General features: G+C 52.8%; 2 protein-coding genes across 5 annotated transcripts in view; both read right to left on the bottom strand.

Annotated features, from left to right (window-relative positions):
* The window catches only part of PITPNM3 (PITPNM family member 3), a 70,586-nt gene extending 65,720 nt beyond the window's left edge, over nt 1-4,866 (bottom strand). Inside the window, exon 1 of one of the 2 annotated variants that reach the window (XM_028708336.2) lies at nt 4,752-4,866. In XM_028708336.2, the coding sequence (XP_028564169.2) occupies nt 4,752-4,782 (31 nt within the window). In that variant the 5' untranslated portion in view covers nt 4,783-4,866. Of the gene's footprint in view, nt 1-440; nt 553-4,751 lie in introns of those variants that run through there. The other variant, XM_077919354.1, reaches the window with a different exon arrangement.
* Nucleotides 4,867-11,877: 7,011 nt separating this feature from the next.
* Nucleotides 11,878-26,160, bottom strand: KIAA0753 (KIAA0753 ortholog). 3 transcript variants are annotated; one of them, XM_028707692.2, is made up of 17 exons: nt 25,917-26,157; nt 24,132-24,280; nt 23,252-23,831; nt 22,412-22,518; nt 22,142-22,204; nt 21,274-21,495; nt 20,186-20,360; nt 18,893-19,101; nt 18,513-18,685; nt 17,753-17,854; nt 17,394-17,490; nt 16,641-16,706; nt 16,046-16,168; nt 15,410-15,491; nt 14,486-14,606; nt 13,515-13,748; nt 11,878-12,895 (listed from the first exon to the last, which is right to left on the bottom strand). In XM_028707692.2, exons 2-17 carry the CDS (start codon nt 24,225-24,227, stop codon nt 12,778-12,780), a joined length of 2,568 nt encoding a protein of 855 aa, XP_028563525.2. In that variant the 5' UTR covers nt 24,228-24,280; nt 25,917-26,157; the 3' UTR covers nt 11,878-12,777. The 3 variants fall into 3 exon arrangements, with proteins under 3 accessions (XP_028563525.2, XP_077775995.1, XP_077775996.1); XM_077919869.1 differs by lacking the exon at nt 25,917-26,157 and adding an exon at nt 25,802-25,826; XM_077919870.1 differs by lacking the exon at nt 13,515-13,748 and having other exon boundaries at nt 25,917-26,160.
* Nucleotides 26,161-26,225: the final 65 nt, after the last annotated feature.

Below are 26,225 nucleotides of genomic sequence, written 5' to 3'. Positions count from 1 at the left end.
GAGGGAGTTCCACAGTTCAACTCTGCTCTGCGTGAGGAAAGGCTTTCTTCTTTCTTGTCCTGAATCTTCCAATGCCCAGTTTTATGGGATGCCCGCAATTTCTGGTGCAATGAGAGAGGGAGGAGCGTTTTTCTCTATCCACACTAGAGAAAAGCTGGAGAGTGGAGGAGGGGAAAGGGCTTTTGTGCTCAGGTGCTGCTTGCAGACTACCCCTGAGAGCCATCTGGGGGTGGTGGGCACTGTGAGAACAGGATGCTGGGCCACCGGCCTAATCCAGCAAGCTCTGCTCATGTCCTTAAGATTTCGAGTGCACTTGCCTGTTATGGAGTTGGATACAGCAGGTTGGGCAGAAGGTGGTTTGTTTGTACATCATTGCAGGTTGGTTGCACTCAGGGGCAGAACTGCAGAGCTTCCTTTGGGCTGCAAGCACCCATCCTTACCTGCCTGTCTAAAGGGAAGTGGAATGCTGCCTGGGATCTGTCTTTGGAGACGGGGGCTGCTGCTCTTTCCCCCTTTCCTCCTCTTGCCTCTCTTCATCAGATAGAAACTCATCTGCCAATGAGAGGGAAACGACGCCTTTATTCCGGTTAAGGGTTTGTGGCCAGTGGCTCAGCAGACTTCACCAAGGGTCGACTGGTGCAGCTTAAGAACATAAGAAGATCCTGCTGGATCAGGCCAAAGGGGTGCTATCTAATTCAGCATCCTGTTCTCACAGTGGCCAACCGGATTCCAGTTATGGGGAAACCCGCAAACAGGACCTGAGCGCAAGCCCAATTCTCCCCTCCGGTGGTTTCCAGCAACTGGTGTTCAGGAGCATTGCTGCCTGTGGAGGCAGCGCATAGCCATCTAGCCATCAATAGCTTTCCAAGTCCAATCCTATTAGCAGTCAATTACTGGAGGAAGAATTCATTTCCATCCAAATTAACAGAAAACAGATTGAGTCGTCTCTCTCCCCCCCCCCCCTCGCCCAACACACACACACACACACTTTCTCCCTGCTGCTGCCATCCCAAAGGCAGGAGCCAACCACCCTCCTTTGCCCAGGCAGATTCTGCCTTCCTGTTCCTCCTAGGAAAGTTTGGAGCACAAGTGGTATTTCCTGTTCTGCGAGGTCAAAGCAAAACCCTTGGAGCAAAAAATAAAATAAAAGCCACATTATGTATAGAGGCTCCCCTTAGCTGCCTTCCTGAAAGCCCACAACAAGGATCCAGGCAGAGGCTCGCCAGATATCCCGGCAAAGTCAAAATGTGGCATGCTTTTTTCTCCTTTGCACTTTCGCCCAGGAGCTGTTCTTCCTCCTTCGAAACAAGAATCAAGGAGGAGGAGACAGCTAGTTAAAAGAAAAAGAGAAAGAAAGAAAACGTTTACTAAAATGAGGAAGATGTCCACCCCCACTTTTCTTGTTTTGCAAGGCAGATGAGCACAGACTGAGCTCTTGACCTCTAATGGCATGAACAAGAAATGCTTTCTAAAAATACAATAGAATTACAGTGTTGGAAGGCCCCTCAAAGGTCATCCAGCTCAACCCCTGGGCAGCACAGGAAATGCACCCACTACTATAGCATCCTGGAGAGGAGATGGCCAGCCAGCCTCTGATGACGAACCTCTAAGGAGCACCCACTACCCTCTCAGATCCAGCATCAAACAACTTGAGTCAAAATTCCTTTCCTTGCGGTTGGAATCCCCTGCATCAGGACCTGCCCTCCTGAAGACATCTGCTGCAGCCGCAACGGCCTGGCCTCATGATGCTCCCAGAATCATCAGGTAGCCTGACACACTTGCACACTCACCCTACACCAGTTGGCTCAATCCCCATGAAAGCAACGGCTGGAGGAGGCGGGGGCATCCTCCCCTGCAGCCGAAAAACAAAGAGGGTGTGTGTGTGAAAAAGGCCATCTCTTTGCTACAAATGTGGTTCTTCAAAGGAATGACGCAGGGACATCCTATAACTGACAGCGAATGGTGATTGTACACTTATGGTGCAAAAAAAGAGATGGAAGACGGAGGAAGCCTTTAGCGTGAAACAGCAGCTGCTCAGAGATGAACCAGAGAGACAGAGTAAAGTTCTGGCAACAGAGTGGGAAGCAGACCTCCTTGCACCAAGACAACTGACCCCTTTCTCATCCCACTGCCCCCTTGTTTCCCTAAACTCCTGCCCACTGCCCTATAAGAAACATTACTCAGAAGTCTGCATACCCCACCGAGAAAGACAGCAATGCAATAACATTTGAAAGAGTAACAATTAATTGCACATTCATTCAAAAGCCAATTAAAACCATTTAGTTTAATCAATTCAGCAACTGCAAAGTGATACCAGCTTTTCAAGTCTGATAGGCACTGACACCTCCAGTGCCCTCCAGGCACCCTCCCAGGTAATCCCATTCTCCCCCTTCCAGGGGGTGGGTAGGTGGGAGGTAACCACACACTTTGGGAACCACAGCCTTTGCATTGTGCTCCAGGGCCACAGCTCAGCCTTGTCCATGGGGCTCCTTCCATAGCAGGATGCCTGCATGGCTGAACTGTCCATCCAGGATCTCCTGTGACAGAGGTGGGGGTGGAGAATAGCAGCAGGAGACAGAGCTGAAAGGGTCCCCAGATTCCCCCCTAAGCAGAAACGCCTGCAAACCCAGCTTCTTATTTTGGGATGCTCTGCTGGGAAACACTACCTTTTACGACCCTGGCCATCTTGATCTCTGGAAGGGCGACTGGTGGATGTGAGCTCAGCAAACCAAGGAGGAGGAAGGATCCTTGGCAGTAGGAATCTCTCCCCACCCACCCTCTGCTTTTTCGAAAGGAGGATCCACCAGGGGTTTGAAAAGTGACCCCCGCCCCAGCTCCAGACGTGAGCCAGTTTCATAGTCTGAATTTGTGGAGAGACAGAGACCTGTTGGAAAGACGTGGGGTGCGGGCGAGGGGGGTTCTCAGTGGGGCCTCTGCCTGCTGAGGGATTTGCCTCCTCCGTGCTCAGCTGTTATAAAGATAGCCTGACTTCCCCCTCCGCTTTCGTCCAGAGGAGGCCAAACCCAGCAGGGGCGCGACGGCTCGAACTTCTCCAGCGCTCAGAGAAGCACGTAGCCATTATGCATCTACAAACCACCCCCATCCCCAATTAGGCTTTGCATCAGGCGGGTGGAATTGAGGAGACTTAGAGACCTGCCAGCGCAGGCTTCCTTCCTTCCTTCCACACTCGCTGGAACATTTCCTCTGCTCAGGCTACAGAACAGCAGCAGAATGGACGGGACGCAACAGAGGAAGACATCTCTCCAGAGCTTTGGGGAGATACTGGCCCAAGGCAGACTCAGAGCAGTCCTGGCAAGCTGTGGCCCAGAGTGGCAAGTAGCCCTCTCGGCCCAGGCAGGCAGACCACGCCATGCTAGCCTGGATAGGTACCTTATCCTCGCAGCCCCACCGTGGACAGTGGCCTCCTGGCTCCAAACGTTGGACAGCAGTGCACCCACAACAGTGTCAGGAAGTCGCCTTGCAACTGCCAGAACCACAGGTCTTCCGCCACACACCCGCCAGCTTTCTCCCTGTCTGCTTAGGAAGAGTCAAGCCTCGTTCATTCCAGGAGCAGGGGGAGGGGGGGGTCAGCCCCACAAGGGCATTTTGCAACCCATGTGGGGGGTGGGAAGAGCAGAAAAGACGTCGGAAGTATTTATACACCGCTAAGCAGCACAATAATTCCACAGCAGCATTCAAGGATGAAACCATATCGGGTAAAAGCTGTCCTGAACAGATATGAGGCCAAGGAGTCAGCGCCTTTGCAAATATAACGTGGGGAAACGTCGCCCGCCTTTAGGAATCTGCCTAACTTCACGGAGCAGGGAGTTCCGCGGGGCAAGCACCGCTGTTACCAAGCAGAAACTCGAAGTTGGCCCCAAAGCGAGAACGCAGCGGGGAAAGCCTCTCCTTTGGACCTCCAAATGGAGATCGGGGGATTGGTAGAGTAAAAAAACGCCTTTACTGCTGTGGGGAAGAGGGACTCCCTCAAAGCCTGGAAAACGAGTAAAGGCTGCTGGCGAGAGCCCGGCGTCGTGCCGGGGCTGCTGCTGCTGCTGCTGCTAGTCTAGCCTTCTTTCCCGGAGATTCGCGGTGGGTGCTCCAGAAGTCTCCCACCAGGGGTGCCAACTTGCATAAAATAATTGATCACAGGACGGGGTGCACCCACACTATTTGAATGGTAATGCCCATCAACTTGGGGGGAGGGCCGGCCCCCTCAAATATTTTAGGGTGGGGAGCGAAGGGACCTCGGCCCCTGGGAGTTGGCTCCTATGACTCCCCCCTCCACGAGAGCTCGGCGAGGGGTAGAGACAACGTGGGGCTGAAGCTACTTGGGGGCGGAGAAGCGATGAGGGGCGGAGATGGCGGCCCGAGAGCGCTTGATGCAGCCAGGATGGTGGGGTATTTTACGAGGGGGGAGAGAGAGACGCAGCAGCAGCAGCAGCAGCAGCAATCACCATTTCTGTCAATGGCTAAAGGAGGGAGGAGTCCAAGCTCACTGCGATTCCAGAGAAGGCCCTCTGCACATGTTTGGCGTCCTCGCTCCATCAGGGCGCTCTTCCCCCTCCCCTGTTCAAGGGCGCCGCCTGGTTTGCAAACGGGACCCGCTTGCGGGTGCGGTGGGCTCCAGGTATGCAGAAGGTCAAGTCGGGCGCCTACCCTGGCTCGCCGCGCTCTGCACGTGCTCAGGAGCCGCTCCACCATAGCAGGCTCCCCCTCCCTCCGTTTTGGGCCATGCGGTGGCAGCTCACCTGGGCGCGGCTGCGGCGGGTCTGTCGCCATCGCCTCCGGCCTCCCTCCGCTCTCTAGCGCTGGAGCTGCGTTTCGCTCCTCGCCCGGGCTGGAGAAGGAGGAGAAGCGCCGCCGCCGCCGCCGTGCTCTCCCCCCCCCCTCCCGCCGCCTCCGTATTTAAAGGCGCCGCAGCCAATTGGCAGCGTGTGGCGGGGGGGGGGGGTCAACTGTCTTCGAGGACACACACACCTCCCGCGCCTGCTGTGCCTGGAGCTGGGGTAGAAACTTGGGGGGGGGGGAGGTTCCACTAATCCCCCATTCCCGGCTCTTAGTCCAGCGTGTAAAGCGCAAGGGGGTGGGAGCTCCTGCCGTTTCTCATAGAATTGTAGAGTTGGAAGGGACCCCCAAGGCTCATCTAGTCCAACCCCTTCAATGCAGGAATCGCAGCTCAAGAATTCCTGACAGGGGGAAATCGGTGCGAGGAATCAGCAGTGCAGGCCTCCCCTAAGCACGTGCACCCCTTTTCTACTGCTTGGCCCAGTGGGCGGAGGACCAGACAGCCCCCCCCCACGCCCCGTCGTTCCGGAAATGACTTTTTTATCCCCCTCTTTCACCTCCCCACTCTCAAAAATTGCGTCGGGCGTTCCAGCTTCCTTCTGCCAGGGAAACTGAGGCAGGTCTCCATCTGCCTCACCTTTGCCAAAGGAGGAGAAGGCGTCTCCGCAGCAGCAGATATCTAGGAAAGAGATGTCGCTCTCCCTCCCACAAAGACCCCACCACCCCTCGACCTGGTGCCATTGAGGTAGCATCAAGGTCCAACCTCACTGGAAAACGGGCTTGACAGCAGCTGCCTCCTGCCTCCCCCCACCCCATGAGCTGGAACATAGGAAGCTGCTATACTGAGTCAAACCAGTTTCCCATCTAGCTCAGTAATAATAATTATAAAATTTTATTTATATCCTGCCCTCCCCAGCCGAAGCAGGGCTCAGAGCAGCTAACAGTAAAAATAACACAGTAAAAGGTAAAGGTACCCCTGCCCGTACGGGCCAGTCTTGACAGACTCTAGGGTTGTGCGCCCATCTCACTCTATAGGCCGGGGGCCAGCGCTGTCCGCAGACACTTCCGGGTCACGTGGCCAGCGTGACATCGCTGCTCTGGCGAGCCAGAGCCGCACACGGAAACGCCGTTTACCTTCCCGCTAGTAAGCGGTCCCTATTTATCTACTTGCACCCGGGGGTGCTTTCGAACTGCTAGGTTGGCAGGCGCTGGGACCGAACAACGGGAGCGCACCCCGCCGCAGGGATTCAAACCGCCGACCTTTCGATCGGCAAGCCCTAGGCACTGAGGCTTTTACCCACAGCGCCACCCGCGTCCCTAAAAATAACACAGTTTACATAAAATCACAATCAGTTAATTGAAATACATTCTAAAATCAATTCATTCTAAAATCAATTCAGAGTCAAAATAATGGCAACCATTGGGCTAGAGTTCTATGAGGATTACAGAAGGAGGGGGTCAGACTATGCCTTGGCCAAAGGCCTGGTGGAACAGCTCTGTCTTGCAGGCCCTGCAGAAAGATGTCAAGTCCCGTAGGGCCTTAGTCTCTTGTGACAGAGCGTTCCACCAGATTGGGGCCACAGCTGAAAAAGCCCTGGCTCTGGTTGAGGCCAGGCTAACCTCCCTGTGGCCCGGGATCTCCAATATGTTTTTATTTGAATACCATAAGGTCCTCCGTGGGACATACCAGAAGAGGCAGTCCCGTGGGTACGAGGGTCCTAGGTCGTATTGGGCTTTAAAGGTTAGCACCAGCACCTTAAACCTAATCCTGTACTCCACTGGGAGCCAGTGCAGCTGGTATAGCACTGAATGTGATCCCGCGGCGAGGACCCCGTAAGGAGTCTCGCCGCGTCATTCTGCACCTGCTGGAGTTTCTGGGTCAGTCTCAAGGGCAGCCCCACATAGAGTGAGTTGCAGTAGTCAAGTCTGGAGGTGACCGTCGCATGGATCACAGTGGCAAGAGAGGTAAGGAGCCAGCTGTCTACACTGACTGGCAGCAACAGCTTTCCAGGGTTCCATGCACGAGTGTCTCCCAGCCATACCTGGAGATTCCAGGACTTGAATTTTGGCTGATGCTCTAGTCCTTAGCTGCAGCCTTTCCCCCAAATGCTGCCCCCTTCCTCCTCTGCACATCTCCCTGCTTGGGGCAGCTGCCATGCCCAACACACACACACACACACACACACACACACACACACACACATATCCCACTGTGGCTTCCATACTGACTACCATCACAGCTGCTGTAGGCTGTGGGCGAATCTGTTAGGGACCATCAACTTGGATGACTTTCAAAGAGGTTTGGACAAATCAGTGGCTACTACCAGTGGCTGCTAACCGTGATGGCTCCACTCTGCCTCCACAGAGATTCAGTAAATGCTTCTGAATACCAATTGCTGGAAACCTCAAGGTGGGGAAATTGCTCTTGTACTCAGATCTTGCTGGGGGGTTGACCCTCTGGTTGGCCATTGTGAGAACAGGATGCTGGACTAGAGAGGCCACTGGCCTGATCCAGCAGTCTCCTATGTTCTCTGCTAACAGGGAGAAAAACCATCGTCCCAGCATCAGAAAAGGCTCCGCAGAAAAGAAAAATCAGGGTCCCTGGAAGAGATACTGCAGCAGCAGCTGCTGCCAAATTAAAAGCTGTGCATCTGGAGAGTCATTGGCCTGGAAGGGCCCCGCCGGGAGCTGCTGCTGGAGAAAAAGGCCAGTGGCCTCACTCAAAATAAAGCGCTCCTTTTGCATTGGAAGGGTCAGCGGCCGAGCACCTGCCTTGCATGCAGAAGGTCCCTGAAGTTGGCATCTCCAGGTCAGGCTGGCAGAGAACCCAGCTGGAGACCCTGCAGAGTTGCTGCTGCCGACCAGTGTAACCAGTACTGAGCTAGATGAACCCTGATGGTCTGAATAGAATGAAAGGCAACAAGCAATCTATGTTCCTCTCCCTCCCTCCCTGGGCTGGGGAAATGCCCATGCCTTTCAGCGCAACAGCAAATGCCTGGTTAGCACCAGGAAACTAAAGCCCCCGCCCCCAGCCCAGCCTTTGGGAGAACACACCATCTTCTCATTCACACATTACGCTCCGAAGAGTCCAGGGCCTGGGCTTTGCGCTGCACCTGGCTAAAAATAGAACCTGCCAGTTATATCCATCTGCTGCAGCCTCTTCACCAGATGGAGGCTACAGCATTGTGGGGACGGGTGGACAGGCCTCTGCCCAGGCGCAAGGGAGAGGACGGAGGGGGCCGATGGCAGGAATGGGATGGAAAGCCAGGCTCTTCACATTTCGCCCACACTCCCCTTTTACAGCCCCCCCCTCACAGAGAGAGATGACTATTGAGGGCTACTAGCCACAAGGGCTCTGCTCTGCTTCAGCAGTTGGAGCTGCAGTGAAGAGTTGCCTTGCCGGTCAGGACAGCGAAAAGGAAGACCTTTGCAACGTAAGGTAAAGGGACCCCTGACCATTAGGTCCAGTCATGGCCAACTCTGGGGTTGCGGTGCTCATCTCGCTTTATTGGCCGAGGGAGCCGGCGTACAGCTTCTGGGTCATGTGGCCAGCATGACTAACCCGCTTCTGGCGAACCAGAGCAGTGTACGGAAATGCCGTTTACCTTCCCTCCAGAGCGGTACCTATTTATCTACTTGCACTTTGACGTGCTTTCGAACTGCTAGGTTGGCAGGAGCAGGGACCGAGCAACGGGAGCTCACCCCGTCGCGGGGATTCAAACTGCCAACCTTCTGAAAGGCAAGTCCTAGGCTATGTGGTTTAACCCACAGCGCCACCCGCGCCCCATCATAGTTAAAATATGGGACTCTCTCCCACAGGAGGCAGTGATGGCCACCAACTTGGATGGCTTTCTAAGAGGATCAGACAAATTCATGGAGGAGGAGAGATGGCTACTAGCCCCAATGGCTCTGCTGTGCCTCCACTGTCGGAGGCAATAACACTGCCTAATTCCAGTTGCTGGAAACCACAGGAAGGGCGAGGGCTCTTGTGCTGGCTAGTTTCGCTTTTGGGGCATCCAGTCAGGAACTGAGAACAGGGTGGGGCCCCCTGGTCTGATCCAGCAGGTTGAAGTGGTGGCTGGAGGGAGACTGGGCACTGTTTGCATTTTCAAGGGGGATTCACTCATGTTGGAGTCCAGGAAGACTCAGATCGTCCACGTACTGGAGTGGAAATGGGTTTCTTTTCGCCTTAGCCTCCTCCCAATCCACCAAGACTCCTTCCTGCCTCGGGCCAAACTGGTGTGGGCTGGTGTGCCTCTTCCAAGAAGCTAGATGGGAAACTGAGGGCCTTTTGCTCCTTGTCTTCTTATTTCCTTGTGGGGACAAATCTCCTCTTCTCTCCCCCCCCCCATTTTGTTCTGCTCCGCTAACCAAGGACAGGAGAAATGCTTGTGGTTCTCCCATCTTGACACCCGCTCATTTCGCTATTCAAAAATAAAGACCTTTTTTTTTATCCATGCCAGGGAAGACATAAACATGCAATTCTGAAAGGGTTGGGCCTCCCGGGTGGCACTTCCTGCAGCATGTGGAGGCAAAGGAAGACAGAAGGAAGAAACCGCAAATGTCACAACCCTGAAGGGAGCCGCGGAGCGTAACAGACACCCCCTTCCAAAGACAGGAGCGCCCCAGTGACATGGAGCTGAAATATTGACAGAGCAAGGCCAACCAAGGGTCCAAGCAGAGCGGGGAGAGACACCAAATGGCAGCCACAGAAGGGCCCCATCCCTACCCACTGGCAGACCACCTAAGAAGAGCCCTTCAGGATCAGGCCAGTAGTCCACCCAGTCCAGCATTCTGCTCTCACAGTGGCCAAATACCCCAAAGAACCTAGGAATCTAGATAGAGTGCACATGCCCCTGGAGGTTCCATAAGAAAAGCCTGGCTGCTGGACCCACCTAGTCTCACAGTGACCAACCGCATGCCCCAATGGGAAGCCCCTAAGCAGAGCACAAGAGCAACACTCTCCCCTCCTGTGGTTTCCAGAAACTGGTATTCAGAAGCAGTGCTGCCTCTGACCATGGAAGCAGAGCAGAGCCATCCTGGCTAGTAGCCATCAATAGCCCTCTCCTCCTCCATGAATTTGCTTTACCCTCTTTAAAGCCATCCAAGTCGGTGGCCATCACTGCTTCCAGTGGGAGTGAGTTCCACAGTTTCACCATGCACTGTGTGATGAAAGACTTTTCTCTCTTTCCCCCCGTCCTGACTGGCAAGGCAGCTCCTCACTGGGGCGCCTTAGATGGCCTTCTGCTCAGGGCAGGGCTTGCCTGACTTGCCGGTTGAGGGTGTGTCCTTTGGGGAGAAGTTCTGGGGCTGGGGTGATCCTGGGGCACAGCATCAGCCCAGCCAGGTGGGGTGACTAAGCAGAAGAGATGTCCTACACTTCCCATGGCATAGCATGCCACCATACCCATGACACCTGCAAGGTGGTAGCTCCATGTGGGTCATCCTTTGCAAACTCCCTCTGCTGAAGGCCAGGTTGTCATTAGAAGGTGGCTGGGGGTCCCACCTGGCTTCCTCAGAGGCAGACCACCACCCCACCACTTCCCAGCCCTCCCTCTCCTCCTCCGTAGCCCTCCTTGGTTTGTCTCCTCCGGATGCTGGGATAACCTCTCCTTTTCTCTTCAGAGCCCACTGCGATGCGCACTGCAGCTCAAGTGTTTGTTTTTAACGCCTGGAAGCTGCCCAAGCAGATGACTCACAGCCAACTCCTCTGGTGGATGGAGGTGGAAGTCAATAGACTCCCCACTTCATTAAGGGTGGCCGGGATTAGGTAAAGATAGGCAGATCCCCCTCCCTGCTACACCACCACCCTTGTGGGGGGGGGTCCGCCCTCCGTTCCAAGCACTCTGCCACCAACCAACCAGCCACTGCCTCAAAGGGGCTTGCCTCACTTCTAACTGCTCAGATTATGACATAGAATATAAACTCCCCAGTCACAGGACAGACTGTTGCAATGGGGCATAGATGCTCCAAAGGAAGAACAGGCCTCCTGCATCAAAGAGGGGGTCCGCCTAGTTCACAATGCCAAAGAGCTGCTTCTAGGAAGCCTGCAAGCAGGGTGTTAGCAAGGCAGTCTTCCTTAGCCGCTGCTCCCTACAACACCCGGCATGCAAAGATAGACTGTCTCTAAAGCTGGAGGCTCCATTTAGCTAACTAACCTAGATGACTTTTAAAGAGGATTGGGCAAATTCATGGAGAGAGCTACAGCTACTAGCCACAATGACTATGCTCTGCCTCCACGGTCAGAGGCAGCAATGCTTCTAAATACTGGATGCTTGGCAGACCCCTTTAGAAGAACACAGAAAGATGGAGATGCTTTTGAACATGAAAGACCAGAACCTTATGGGAGATGCTCAGCATGAAACTGCAGAAAAGCCCCTTTCTTCAAGAGGACCCAGAGGAAGCGGGGAGGACTCAAGAAAAGAAGCCCACAACAGCTTTTTTGACCAAGTTAGTTAGTTGGCCTCAGGACTCGACCCAAAACAATCTGGCAATGAAACAGCTGGGACGGTGACCCAAAGAGGCAGAGCCTGGCTCTCTCCCTTGGCTCAGATAGCAGCAGAATCAAGCCATGCCTTAGGTGGGAAAGTAAAATGGACACAGAATCCACATGCAGGGAGTTCATCAGCATTCCTGCCAGGCCTGAAATGTCCCAATGGGTCATGGCCAAAGTCACCATCATTGCCTCTAAGGTGCTCAAGAATTTGACTTCCTTGAGCTAAGACTCTTCAGGCAGGCCTTGTGCTTTCCGAAAAGACAGCAGGAGTAGACCCCACAAGGTGACAGGTGTCGCTGCAAAATCGTTGCAGTGAGAAGGAACCAATGAACATGTGAAGGATAAGGCCTTTTGTATTGCTTATGAATTAGGCTCCAAACTATTCCAAACAGGAAAAAGGACAGAACTCTTTCTCAACAGAACCTCTGCATGACCTAGGAGGCCACCCTCTGGGAGGAGAGAGGGACTCTTCCTCCTCCTCTTGATCCAAAAATGCAATCACTTTGAACTTTTTCGCAGCACCCTCAGGGTTGACCCTGGTTCCCAAAGCAATAATGCAGAAACAGCATTGCACAAAAATACAGACACATGCGTATTGTAAGAAGTTTATTTAATAAATTTGGTGAGTTTTCCCCCACATTCAGAAAAAAGCAGAGTATGAAAATTTACCAGTGGAATGTACAAAACCTTTTATAAATATGACCTTCATACAAAGAGGTGATGTTTGGTAGCTTGACAAACTCCTGCAACAGCATACTAAATATCTGATTTATTATATTTCATCTTGAATAAGTTCTTAAAGTAAACCTCGTGGAGTCCCAGTGCCTAGGGAAGGGAGCCTGGTACTCCCAGAGGCGCGGAGAAGTCAGAGAGGCAAGCCTGCTCCCACAAAGGTGGAGAAGGTACCAACCCTGAAGGAAGGGTCCCAAGATCTCACAGGACACAACATGCATTTCACAACCAGAGCACACAGGTTGCCTCAAGACTTGAGCCAATGACACCAGGTGTGGGGGCATAAATGCCATAGAAGCAGAGCCTGTGCAACCTCCCCCCCCCCCCAATAGGATCCCAGTGGATCAGCTTCTGCACCCCCTAGATGCCCACTCTTCTGATGGAACATTCCAGAAGGACCCAAGTGTGACAGTGGGCAAAAAGAGAGCAGTTTGTTCACAAAGCCTGGCTGGGTGGAAACTCTTCCTGGAACAGCTGACATTTGACTGACACCTCAGCTAAGCAGAAGGTGCCAGACATCATTCACTTTGCTTAGCCATCATTACACTCCCTGCTCCCATGCCCAGGCACCCTTCCTGAACAAGGCAAACACAGCTGGAATTGACAGACACCACCCCTGGGATGTTGCCCATGTTAAGCTCCCACTCCACACAAAGAGAGAGCCCTTCCTGACAAGTCCACAACCATGGCGACTGCTGCAAGGAGGCCACCCAGCCTGGCTCTGCTGGACCAGGAGAAGGAGCAGGAGGCGAGAGTGCTGCCTACTCAGCTGCCTCCAGGAACTCCGAGGTGAAGACAGCTTCTGCGTAATCCTCACACAGGCCCTGCAGCTCCCTGGCTACGTCCGCCAAGGCTTCTTCCGTCAGCTCCTCGGCCAGGCTGCAGGGGGGAAAGCAGGAGGGAGAGACAGTCAACAGGCAGGACTAAAGGAACAGAGGACTGCTGCGACTCAGCCACAATCTGCTTGCTGGGGAGGGATGCCAGAACCTGCAAGGGTCTCCTCCACAAAGGACAAAGGAGATTCCCACTAGACTTCCCTTGGAAGGGATCCCACCAGCATGTGACACAAGAGCAGGGAGTAGCCTCTGTCACACCCAATGTGGTATTGTTCTCCCTCTCTCCATTTAATCCCCACAACAATCCTGCAAGGTTGGTTAGGCTGAAAGGCAGGGACTGGTCCCCAATGTCACACCTAGTGAGCTTCCAACTCCACAATTCTAATTCTACTGGGTAGTGGCTGTAGGGAAGGTCCCCTCCCAGAATTCTTTGCTTCTTCTTTTGCCATCTGCCCTGATATAGAGCTTCTGGAAAACTAGAAAGCATCCCTGCTATTTTGTGACCTAATAAAGGCTTAATAAAGGCATTGCTGTGATACAGATACTGGATCCTTCTTTGGCAGTGCATGGCGCGCCCCCTGGTGTTGTCATGAGGAATCCCAATGGATGCAACACAAGTGAAAAGCAGCCTTGCCAAGAAGACTCAACTCCTCCTCCAGTACCTCTCTGCGATTCGCCAGGGGTTGAAACTGCCCACCGCCTCATGGGAGATGCACCTCAGGTGCTGGTTGTATCGCGCGCTGTAATCGTGAATGCTCTGCAGCATGTTCTTAGGGACGGAGAGGAAGACGCCAGCCTCCTTCCTGCGGGGATGCGATGACGAAGGCGGCAGAGTCCCATTCCTGGGCTCTAGGAGCTCCTCCATCCCACCACTCTCTTCCTCCTCCTCCGCAGCACTGGAAGCACAACCCCACAAAGTGAGTGGCCATTCCTTGGCACGGCAGGAGCCCCAAAACCAGCCCCAGAAAGCCAAAGACCTAACTGGAGAAGTGTGGTGGTTGGCCACTGTGAGAACAGGATGCTGGACTACTAGATGGGTCGTTGGCCTGATCCAACAGCAAGGCTCTTCTTATGTGGAAACATCAGACTCCTCCCATGTGGTTCTTTCCTCTGCCTCTCTGGCCAGCCTCCCCTTTGGGCCAACAGCAGCAGCCCCTCCTGACACCAATCGTGTCTTAGCCCCTTAGGTGCCCCAGCCTGCCTGTGGTCCCTTCAGCACTGCTGCATCCACTGCTCATCTCCCCTACCTCCTGGACCCTCCAGGGGAGAGAAGGCAGAAGAATCTACAGAAGGAGGGCTCCTCTCACTGCCACCCCTTCCCACACCATGGAAAAAGCTCATCTTCCTCTTATGAGTGTCCTTAGTGGCTGCTGTGTAAACCAGGAATGCCAGCGTGGTCTTGCTCTGCCAGGTGCCTTCCCTAGTGACCCCCTTTCTGCTCCTCCTTCTGCCCCAGAACCCAGCAGCAGAGGGGTACCTTGAGCTGCCTTCCGATTTTCCTTTCCAGCTATCACATGACCTCTAGGCTATTAGAATATTCATAAACATTCCGTGACTCCACGGCAACCCACCCAACCAGGTGGTTTTCAGCCCAACCAGCAGCACTGATGCATTTCCTGGATCTTCTACTCACTTGGTGTCCAGGGGTCTTTCCAGCACAATGTCCACTTGGGGGTCTGGGTGACTCTCCCGCCTTGTGATCTGGATGGGATGGGGAGTCCCAGGCTCTTGGCCTGCCTCTGCATTTTCTCTCTCTGGGCAGTGGAGGAAAAAAATCAGGAAGATGAGAAACCGCCTGCTACAACCTGGGGAGCTTTGCACACCTTTCCTCATCTGCCTTTCCTGTTCCCACATTCCTAGAGAGGCAAGTTTTTCTTCCTCTCTCATAACACTAGAACTCCTGGACATCCAATGAAGATGAACATTTGAAGATTCAGGAAAGAGAAAAAGAAGGACTTATTCATGCAGCACAGTTACTGTCGAATTCCTTCCCACAGGAGGCAGTGATGGCTTCCAACTTGGATGGCTTTGAAAGAAGATCAAGACAAATTCATGGAGGATAAGGCTACTGATGGCAACTACCCATAATGGCCATGCTCTGCTTCCACAGTTGGAGGCAGTAATGCTCCTGAAAAGCAGTTGCTGGAAATTGCACAAAGTGGAAATTGCTCTTGTGCTCAAATCCTGATTGAGGGTTTCCCACAATGGGTATCTGGTTGGCCACTGTGAGAACAGGATACTGGACCAGATGGATCATTGGCCTGATCCAGCAGGCTCATCTTATGTTCTTTCCAGGAATCATCACCTCGTGGGCCACCTGCTCCAACCCAAGAACCACCCCAAGAAGCCAGTTTTCCTCTTGCAACTCAGAGGTGGCACAACAGCAGCAACACAACCTCCAATACATGTGGAAGGAAATTGAGAAGCACACACAGAAGGCAGGGTCGTTCCTTGATCTCTTGGCATCTCCTTGCCTGTATTTGGGGGGGGGCTGTCTTCAGTCACCCTCTGCTCCTTTATTTCCTACAAACCCCAAAACACAAAGCCTGACACTCACCCCATCTCTCTTGCCGAGCCCAGAACTCAGCATCAGAGTAAACAATCTGGTGGTACCGCCTGCGGACGGCCTCTTGGGAGCGCTGCAGGACAGAAAAGTTAATTCATTAATTCATTTCATTTATATCTCATCTTACTTTCCAAGGAGCCCAAGTGGTGTCCATGGTTCTCCTCCTCATTTAATCCCCACAACAACCCTGTGAGGCATGTTAGGCTGTGAGGCTGTGACTGGGCCCTGGTTTGAAAGCACACTGCCTCACTGCTTTTGTTCAACAGCGATCTATCATTGTATGTGGAGACTATGCATACCATCAGATCCTGTTTGATAAGACTGTGTTTTGCAGAGTTTTGTAGAACCTTTCCATGAAAATTAATAAAATATATTTAACCAAAAACAGGGAAGGGACTGTCTGCTATGGGGCAGGGGCCTTGGTGTTAAGACATCAAGCATGGCCCCAGCCATCACCTCCCTTCCCCACTCCCCGGCACACACAAGAGCAAGGCTGCCCCACTCCAGGATGCTGCTGCCTTCCATGCCAGCCAGTTCTCAAGGGCTTTTATTCAAGAAAAGCCATGGGAAGCTCCCCACCCCACAGCCTCTTCCTTCTCAAAGGAAAAGGCTTGAGCTCCAACGCACCTCAATCTCCTCCATCCTTTGCAGCATTGCCTCCAGGTCAGAGGGGCTGGAGAGGGTCTCAATCTCCTCACGCTGCAGCTCGGCAAGGTCCTCCAGACCTGGACGCGGGAGACCAACAGGAGCCTGGCAACACACAAAGCAGGCATTTGGAGCAGAATTCTCCCTACCCCGGTTTAAAGGGAGGCCCAGATCAGCCCCCATCCTGCCCCACCTGAGGCAAGGCCCTTTCACGTGCAGGCACCTGACTGTCAGGCCAGCTAGACTCTCTCATCTCTCTTCTGCCTCCATAGATGTCCAGAAGAGGCTCAGAAGAGCAGGGATATGGGGCTCAAGGCCACTGTGGACAGGCAGCAAAAGGGGTCTCTTTCATCCAGATTGCACCCGGGCCTTGACAATGAAGGAGGACACAAGGAGCTCTCACTGTCAGGGATCCCTGCACTGCAGGAGGTTGAACTAGATGGCCCTTGGCGTCCCTTCCAATGCTGCAACTCTATGATTCCACCTCCTATAAAGTGGGCCAAGTAGCAAGACTTTCTTTGCCATGCCACATCAGCCAGGCAAGAGAGATCCCTCAATTTCCTGGCTCTTGTCCTACCTTCCCAATATCCTGGCAGGGCAGCTCCTTCTGGCAGATGTTCCTTTCCAGGGAGCGATTCACCTTCTAAGGAAACAAGAGGACACCACAGGACTTCCTGCACAGTCCCAGACCATTCCTGGCAGATGTGTTGTGAGGGTAGAATGCTCCTTTGAGTGGGCAAGCAAGTGATTTGGCCAATCCCCCTAGCCCCTTATAAGAGTCAGGCATGACACCTATTCCGGAGCCAGGCTGCCTATTCAAGGCAATGATCTAGGCCTTCAAACCCCTGAATAATTTGAGGCTCCCTGAGGGGCCACCCAACACCCACCAAGCCCTGCCTGAGCTTGAAGAGCAGCTCCTGAGGCCGAGGGCTCTGGCCCACCATTGAAAGAGGCCCTTTGGGCGCAAGGGAAAAGTCCATCTCTGTGGTGGGGGCCCCCTCAGGAAATTTGTGCCCCCGCTATCCTTTATGGAAACCCAAAAGCAAGTAGTTTCCAGGCTGCACTCAGGTGATTTTGGGGTTTTTTATTTTTGAAAACCATGCCAAATATTGTAGCATCCTTTGTAGTTTTTACTTTTATTTTAACACTCGGAATCTTAATAATGCTGTATTTGCTTGGCTTGCTGTAATTTGCCTTGGGAGGAGACGGACCCCAGAAGTTGGGCTGGGCATCTGTTAAATGAGAAGATGCGGTGGAGGTCCTCAACAGGAAGTGATGTAGAAGACTGTGGAGTGGGGATGGGGGTGAAGGTTCCTGGCTGCTGTCTTACCTGCGCGTTTGCCAAGAGGGGCTCCAGCCGCTCCCGGACAGCTCGCTCCACCGTCTCCGCTATCTGGGCTGCAGAGGCACCATCATCCCTGGTAGCGCTGCAGGGAGTCCAAACAATAGAATTCTATAAGAATTTGGCGTTTCATGTTTACCACTTCACTCCCACTTGGGGGTTTTGGCCAAGGCTGGGGTCCACCTCCCTACTGTTTTCTCACTGGGGGGAGCCTTCAAAATTGAACCCAAAGCAAGAATATTCCCAAGAGAGCTTCCCTCCCAGTTGACTGCAAATTTAGCATGAGAAGTTTAGAGAAAGGGAAATCCACCAGAGGAGCCCCAAGTGAAACAAGATTCCAGGTCAACCTGAGCATTTCCTTTTCTGGGGCTGCTCGACTCTTCTCTTCCACCTCTGCCGCCTCTCTCCCTGGCCTTGGCTCTCTGCCTCTGGGACTTTTCTCCGAGTACCTGCAAGGAATTTTGGGTTTGGGCAAGAGAAGAAAAAAAAGTGAGAGAAGCAATTGCCATTACTGGAGTCGTGGTTCCAACCTTGAAAGGTTGGGCATCAGCTGTAGCTAAAGTTTTGCATCGCACACTGGACAATGTGTGGAGTCCAAAAGTACTACCTTCCCCAAACCTGGTACCTTCCTGATGTTCTGAACTACAACTCCCACCAATCCTGGATAGCACAACCGAAGGTCCCGGGTTCAATCCCCAGCAGCATCTCCTGGTAGGACTGAGAAAGGTCCTGAAACCCTGGAGAGCTTCTACCAGCTGTTTACATAACACCAAGCTGGATGGACCAAGGGCCATCTTCCTAGGGAAGGGCCAGTCGCTCCCTAGCAGAGCCTACACATTGTATGCAGATGGTATCAGGTTCAATCCCCACCAGCATCTCCAAGGTATGACTTTTGGAGAGAGACCCCTGCCAGGAACCGTGGACAGCCCCTGCTGCCAGGTAATGCAGATGAGGCTGAGCTAGATGGACCCAGATGGCCTGGATGTGGGGCAAAGTCTCTTCACACATCCCAGCAGGTACAGAAGGAGCTGCTGTGTGCTGCTCCCTGCTCAGGTAACCTGGCCGACTCCATCCCACACCGCTGCCTCAGCAGAGATGCTAACCTACCTCTGAGGTGAGGCCAGGGGGGAGGAGAGGCTGGGAGGCACCCAGGGGACCCGGCTATCGCGGGTGGGTGGCTTTGTCTCCTTGAGCCGGAAGGCGATGGTGGGCTCCTGGAAGCGGGCCTGCTTGGCCTGATGAAGCTGCACACTTTTTGCCCTGGTAGGGGGCCTGTTTCCCTTGGGAGAAATAAATAACAGTAAGAAAAAAACATGTATTTCCAGACAACTCAAGCAGCTCTTCTTCAAAACATGGCACGCCTTTCACCTCAACCACTGTAATTCTGGAGAAGTGAAGGCCAAGACGTGACAGCATGGCAGAGGCAGTGTCTGGCAGCACCCAAAATTAAGCCAAGAGACAGGGCGGATGATTATACGTCTGCCTACCTGCGGTCTGGGGGGGAGGAGCACACCTCTCTTCCGGGGGGGCCTCCCCACCTCAGGGCCAGGCCTGGTCTTCACATGCCCCAGTGCCTCCCACTTGGCCTGCCCCACCACCTCTCTCTCCGGAAGGGGCAGGCCCTCCAGGGCTGCCATGTCGCAGGGACTGCTTCGATTGTGAGGCACCAGAAGCCCATCTGGTCCTTCATGTTCATCTAAAAGCAAGGATGACAAGGCTGCTTGAGCATAGGAACTGGAAGCTCTCAGGGGCAGCCCCCAAAGGCTGAATGCCATGGACAGGCAGCAAAATCTATGGGGCGCATTTTGCTGGTTTCTCTCTCCTGAGCCACCCCACCTCCTCTTAGTTCCTTAAATTCATCCCCAGCGCACCCTAACCTATAAAAAGCATGATTCAGATTAATGATCTGCATGACTCACTAAGAAAGGTAATAACGCATTAAAATTCAAAACAATAACAATTAATTGCACGTGTTTTCAAAATGAATTAATTAAACAAAATCATTTTAAATGCAGCAAGATTGCTGAACTTGATCCAGTGAGGAGACTGAGAAATGATATGATAGCCATCTTCACATATCTGAAGGGCTGTCACGTGGGAGATGGAGCAAGCTTGTTTTCTGCTGCTCCAGAGGGGAGGACCCAAACCGATGGCAATCAAATGGCAGGAAAGGCAATTCTAACTCAACATGAGGAATAACTTTCTGTCAGTAGGAGTTGTTCAACAGTGGAATGGGCTCCCTTGGATTCTCCTTCACTGGAGGCTTTTAAGCAGAGGTTGGATGGCCATCTGTCATGGATGCCTGAGATTCCTGCATAGCAGGCAGTTGGACTAGATGACCCCCAAGATCCCTTCCAACTCTACAATTCTACGAGCTTTTCATAGTCTGGTAGTCACTGTCAGTTCCAGCACCGCCCCCTGCTGCCGCCTTGCCTCTTAGTGCCCTCCTAGGGAATCCCACCTCCAGGGGGTGCTACTGTCAACTTTGGAAACCACTGCTCTCTTCATAGAAAAATGTATTTCTTTTTGCAAACCTCCCTCCGCAGTCAGCTTCCCCATTCTATACACCACAGCGGGATCACGGTCCACAAACCATCAGTCACAACACCACAAGGTTGGGCTCGCTTGGGAATCCCTCACTGCACCTCTGCCCACAATAATTATGGGGGGAAATGCCCAGATGGGCAAAACAAGGCCTCTGCAGGGGAGATCACGGCTCAAACATGTGCAAACAGGCAAAGCAACCAAGCCTCTTCAGACTCAACAACCAGAAGACCCACCAGGAAGGAGCCTCCTGGCCACTGGCGGCTTTCTCGGCTCTGAGGCAGCAGCTTTCTTCTCTCTCTTCAGCCATTGGTCCGTGTCCATCACAGAGGCAGCTTGAGACGTAGAGAGACTCCCTTTCGGCCCCCCTTTCTTGGGCGACTCCTTCTTGGACAACAGAGAATCCAAATCCTGCAATGACAATTTGCACCTCAGATTAAACATACAAAATGGGCTCATTGAAAAGCTCAGGCACACCCTCTCGTGATCTGCCTCCAAACAGAAAGCCCCTAAACAAGCCACAGGGCTTGCCAAGCAATCCTGCACTCAAGCTTGCTCTAGTATTCAGCCTTAAGAGAACTTTAGTTAAGTCCTTGCAAGTTATTCACTTGATGAAAATGCCTCCAACAGCTGCCTAAATATCAGATACTCATCTAGGAACGGAGTAAGCTGCCTTACACGGAGTCAGATCAATGGCCCATCTAGCTCAGTACTGCCAACACTGACCGGCAGCAAAGCTCCTCCAGGGTTTCAGAGACAAATGCACTCCCAGCCCCACCTGGAGATGTCATTGGGGATTGAAACTAGGACCTTCTGCAGGCGAAACAGCTGCTCTACCACTGAGCGGCAACCCTTCTAACTTCAGCTGGTAACCGATTTCAGAGAGCTGGGACTACAACACTAAAAGCCCAGTTCCAAGTCCATTCCAAGTGCAACTCTGGAGCATGCAAAGTGATGCACCTCTCAGCAGTGCCCCATCTGAGGAGCTGAATTACTGGGCAGGGTCACCCAGTCCTTAGTTGTTAAGTGACATTTTTACAACTGCTGTTTAAAAAACAAAGGCTGTAGCAAACATCCTTTCAAAACAGGCTGCTAGGAGGTGATCTCAGTTCTTTGCATAGCCACAAAAGAGCAGGTTAAAATAGGCATGGTGGCTGCTCTGTCCTTGTATCCCAAACCTGGAGGCCATGAAGTGATGCCCTCCTTCCACTGGCCCCGGACTGATTTGTGGGGGGCTGGATTTCCCCATGGGAGGCAGAGCTCTTCATCTCCCCCTCCTCAGCCGCAAATGCCCCCCCCAACCAAAGGAGCAATGACACCTGACCTCGATCTGCAGCAAGAGGTCAACGACTCTGTCGGGAAGGGAGGAGGAGTCAGTCTCGAGGCGGGCGGAGCAGAGGGAGAGCTGCCGGATGAGGTGGCCCAGCTCTTTGCAGTGGGCTGGCACTGGCTGCTCCTCCGGCTGGTCAGCAAAACGGGAGGCAAAGACCTGCAGGGCCCGGACGGCTCCCCGGTGGGCTGCTGCCAGCCTGGCCATGGCACGTGACTGCATCACAAAGGGAGGGAGGGTGAGAAAGAACTGAAGTTAGCTGGGCAGCCATGAGGAGAGGGCTGCTCTGAGCCAGGGCTCTTCTCCAAAACTGGAAAGGCTGGCTTATTTTCTGCTGCTCCAGAGGGGAGACCAGCAACCAATGCATTTGAATGACAAGAAAGGAGAGTCCAACTAAACATTAGGAAGAACTTCCTGATGGTAAGAGCTGTTTGACAGTGGAAAGATCGCCCTTGGAAGGTAGTAGATTCTCCTTTGTTGAAGGTTTTTAAAGAGAGATGAGGAAGCCATCTGTCAGGGATTCTTTATCTATTCCTGGTTGGAATAGATAACCATTGGGGTCCCTTCCAATTTTGTAATTTCTGGTCAAGGAGAAAAGCCAAGGATGCAAGAGCTTCACGGCAACACCAGAAGCAGAAGGTAGTACCAGAGGGGAAGTCTATCCCTAGCTGAATAGGATCATAGATTTTCTTCTATTAAGCACATCATTTTTATTCTTTGTCTCTTTTCTGTTGATAATAAAATTCTTTTAAAAGTGAGGTGGTTACAGAAGAAATCTGCCACAACGCTTTTGAGGAGGCTCCAGCCTGGCCTGCATCATTGATCTTCCCACAGACTCTCCAGGGCAATTTCCATCTCTTACCTTCTTTGTGTGCTTTATTTTACGAGGGCTCAGCTTCTCCAGGTCGTCCTCTATTTCTTTTACCTGTTTCAAGAACGTTGCAAACAAATTAGGTAGAAAAATCATGAGGAAACTTGAATTCAAAGTGCTTGGTTTGCTGGTTCAGGTGAGAAGTTCTGACATCCAGAGAAGTTTCTGCCCAAGGTAGGCAGAGCTGAAATCCAGGCCGCCCCACCCAGCTCTACAGGCCCCGCAGCTACCAGCATGCTGTCCCCTGGGGCTCGTTCTGACCTGTTGCTGGAGCACATACAGCATCCGGGCAGAGCGCACGGCCTGCTCCTGCCTCCGGATCTGGACTCGGCGCTCTTCATCAGGATCCAAAATTTCCTCACTTCTCTCTGAGGGGGGGGGGGAATGTTTAGCAAACACAAATGAGGGGGACAGGTGTGGAAATTTTGGAGAAGAAAGCAGAAAAGGCTGGCACAAAACCCCCAGTCGAGAGGGAAGGGTGATGAGAGACACCTTCCTCCCAGTTGGACACAAGGCTGCCTGGAAACAGCTCCACTTCCAGAAAATGTCCCAATGGCACTTTCCCCTCGCCCAAGGCAAAAAGCTAAAACTCAGCTCAAGGCGGCAACTCTGAGCTGCTTCCCCAGGAGGAAATGTGAAAGGAGCTGTCCAAATTTGTTGCTATGTTGCTATTTATTTATTACATTTATATACCACCTTTTCCTCCAATGACCTTAAGGTGGTGGTGCATGGTTCTCCTCCTCACAACAACCCGGCAAGGCAGATTAGGCTGAGAGATACTGACTGGCCCAAGCCATATAGGGAGATTTGTACCCTGGTTTCCCAGGTCACAGTCTGACACTTTAACCACTACAAGCGACTCCGCAAATTTAACTTTTGTGCGCAGGGAGCCAGAACGTAATCCCTACATAAATGGGAAGCATTCCATTACCCCTCCAGCTCATGAGGAGACCTTCCCTGGAGCCCAAAGGGTACATCCTCCAAACTCTGGGGAGGGTCTCCTCTCATTCAAAAGCATTGCTGCCTCCGATCATGGAGGCTTAGCACAATCATCATGGCTAGCAGGTGTTGAGAGCCCTTTCCTCCATGAAGTTCTCTCACCTCTCCTCACCAGTTCGTCAATCTTCTGGATGTAGTTCTGAAGCTCCTTCTGCAGCCGCCTGACCTCTAGGGTGCTTCTGTCTTCCTCCCTCTTGAAGGCTGGGGGAGGCCCGGGGCCCGGATCACGGGTGGGGGGCGAGTCAGAGAGAGAAGGGTCCGACTTCACCCGGGAGGGTGTGTAGAGATAGACCTTGGCTCCAGAGCTGGTAGTCTCCACCTTGGGGCAGCGGCCCGGCTGACGTCCAAAATTCAGGTGAGACTTCGCGACTACACTGCCAGACTTCTTTCCCTGAAGGGAGGTGGCCAGAGGGCCCTTCTCCCCCTTGGAGAAGTGCTGCCTCACCTGCTCCTCCAGGTGCCGTCGCTTCATGTCCCTCCTGGCCAGCTGCACGGCTAAGTTGAGCTTCTCTTCAGAGACAATGGAAAATGCCATGGAGCCCTGTGAGCTGAGCCCATCGCCAGCTCCTGGATCCCGTCTAGCCTCTGGCTGCGCAAGCTTCTCTATGATGATTGGGCGAGGGTTGCTGTAGCGGACAGCCAAGTTCTCTGGCAGGGCAGGAGCATCCCGACTGAACTGGAGCTGTGCCAAACATTAAACAGCAAGTGTCAGCATGGGGGCAAAGGTACAAGTTTTGGGCCCATCACCCACTTTTTAAAAATATATCATTCTTTTAACTTTTTGAATGTCTTATTGTTGCTAATTTTTCTTTGTGATAATTCTAGTGTTTTATCTTCGTTGCAAACTATTTTGAGGCTGTTTACAATCAAGTGGTGTATAAGTTTTATAAACATATCGCAAAAGCAACATGCCCAACTAGTTAGGCCAAAGAGACCTGGCAGGTTGGCACCCGAACCACAAAGCAAAGGCATCGCCCAGTACCTGCATCGTATTCTGAGGGGCTCTTCCATCACTTTTGTCTGGCTGTAAGTGAGATACTGAAGGAACGCCGACCGCTGCTGGCTTCCTCGGCCCCATCACACCCGACAGAGCAGTGCTCTCTAGTCATCTATGAGGGTACTGCTGAAATACTGAGAGGAAATGGAAATATAAGAACTGACACCAGAATGCATTATATCTCATAAACGATAAATATCTAAAGGGCGGAGCTCAAATGATCTTTTTTTATATATGACATGGTTTTGTTATACAAATATTAAGGCACATGACCACTCAGTGCCATCAACATATACAACTATCTCATTTAAGACTAAATAAAACCTTTATTCTCAATAACAATGGAACTCACAGATGGAGAATACAAATAGTAAAGATTTACAAAAATGAAGTAAAATGAGTTTGTACTTTACTTCCTCTTTGGAGCTGTGCTATATCTTTGTACTTTTTTCCTCCCAGGCTGTGACACTTTATGGTTTAAATCAGTTAGATTATTAGTTCTCTTTCTATTATGCCTGCACTTATTTTGCTAACTCAATTAAATTTGAAAATGAAAATGGAGGGGGAAGAACTGCCACCAGCATATGCTAACTTTTCTCAATACTATTCGCTTACTGTTCACTTTTCAGGCAAAAGAAGATACAAATTTCCTAAGCCTGCCCAGATGCACAACCTACTCTCCCAAAATGCTGCCTCGGCACATAAAATGCTCAAAGGAGAAATGGAAATAAGGGCTGACCAGGTACAAAGTTGCTGAGCCCAAACAGCAACTAGGGGTCCCTGGAAAAGCCTGCAACAAGGAAATCATGAAGGCACAACTTCTCCTGTTGCACACCTTGGCTCCAGGGTCTAGTGTTCAAGAGGAAGGCTGCCTCCTGCACTTTGTATAGCCATTAAGAAGAAGAGAAGTAGGAAGAGAAAGCAACATTGCAGAGGGCACCCATAAAGATTCCTTCTATACAATTCCATGAGAAAGAAGGTGCAGGTGGCCTGCAGCTCCTCCTGCCCTGCCTCCTGGCATTTGTGCCTGCTCAGTTACCAGATCTGTGGAAGGGCTACTTTAAGAAGAAGCTGGTATCCATGTCCCACAACCTCACAGTGCACGGCAGAGGGCTCAAATGGACACAAGCAACAGGCTGCTTCCTCTCTGCGTGGGGCGGGAGGACAGCCAGTACTTTCTTCTGGGCCCTCCTGGGCAGAAGGCAGAGCCTGGCCACTGTCTCCCCAGCTTATCAGAAGCTGCTGGCTACAAAATAAACGCAAAGGCAGCCAGCCCCTCTATATGGAGGCAAAGTGGCCCCTACCGTATCCCATGCTGGTTGGACTACATAGGAGTGTTCGGTTGACTCCTTCCCCCTAAAAAGACACAGCCTCTTGTAGTTGCCCGGGGAACTGGGAGCTCCCTGCTTGACCTGGACTACTGGCTGCACATGGGCTGCTTCCCTTGAGAGCCTCCGAGGTCCCACGAAACTGGGGAGCTGGAAGAGGCCAGGCCAGGCCCTCTGCCGTCGCCCGGCCTCCCACCCACAGGGTCGCTGCAAACTCTTTGTGTCTCTTGACGACGGACAGCTGGTGAGGTGGCGGGTGCGCAGGACATGAGGCCCAGCCGCTAGCACCATTGTGCTAGACGGAAAGCGCAAGCAGATGCAACACACCCCACTGGGTCAACCGGGCGAAACAGCACAAACTGGCCGGCTGAGGAAAGCGGAGGAAGTCTCCATGCGCAGGAGCAGTCTATCTCTCTCCCTCCCCGACCTCCTTCGCACGTACCAGGGAGCCCTGCGACCAATGGGTGGGGTGGCGAGGTGTCGGGCCCGGCCTGCCTTCCTCGCCCCCGCCCCCCTCGGAGGAGGCCGAGGCAGACCCCACCAGCAGTAATGCCGCCGCCACCGCCGGGCGGCCGAAGAGAAACCGCGCTATGGCCGACGCCGCTTCCCTCTTCTCTCCATGGTTTCCCTGGGAACCGCGCGCCGCGAAGGCCGCCGGGAAACGGCTGGGGAAGTACGGCGGCCGACGAGAGACATTCCCGAGTGCAAGGGAAAGGAGGACCTGCTCGCATGTCCCCGCGCGGCCGCCGTC

The sequence above is a fragment of the Podarcis muralis genome, chromosome 15 (assembly GCF_964188315.1).
Source record: "Podarcis muralis chromosome 15, rPodMur119.hap1.1, whole genome shotgun sequence".
NCBI lineage: Eukaryota > Metazoa > Chordata > Lepidosauria > Squamata > Lacertidae > Podarcis > Podarcis muralis.
This window is presented reverse-complemented; position numbering and strand designations above follow the sequence as displayed.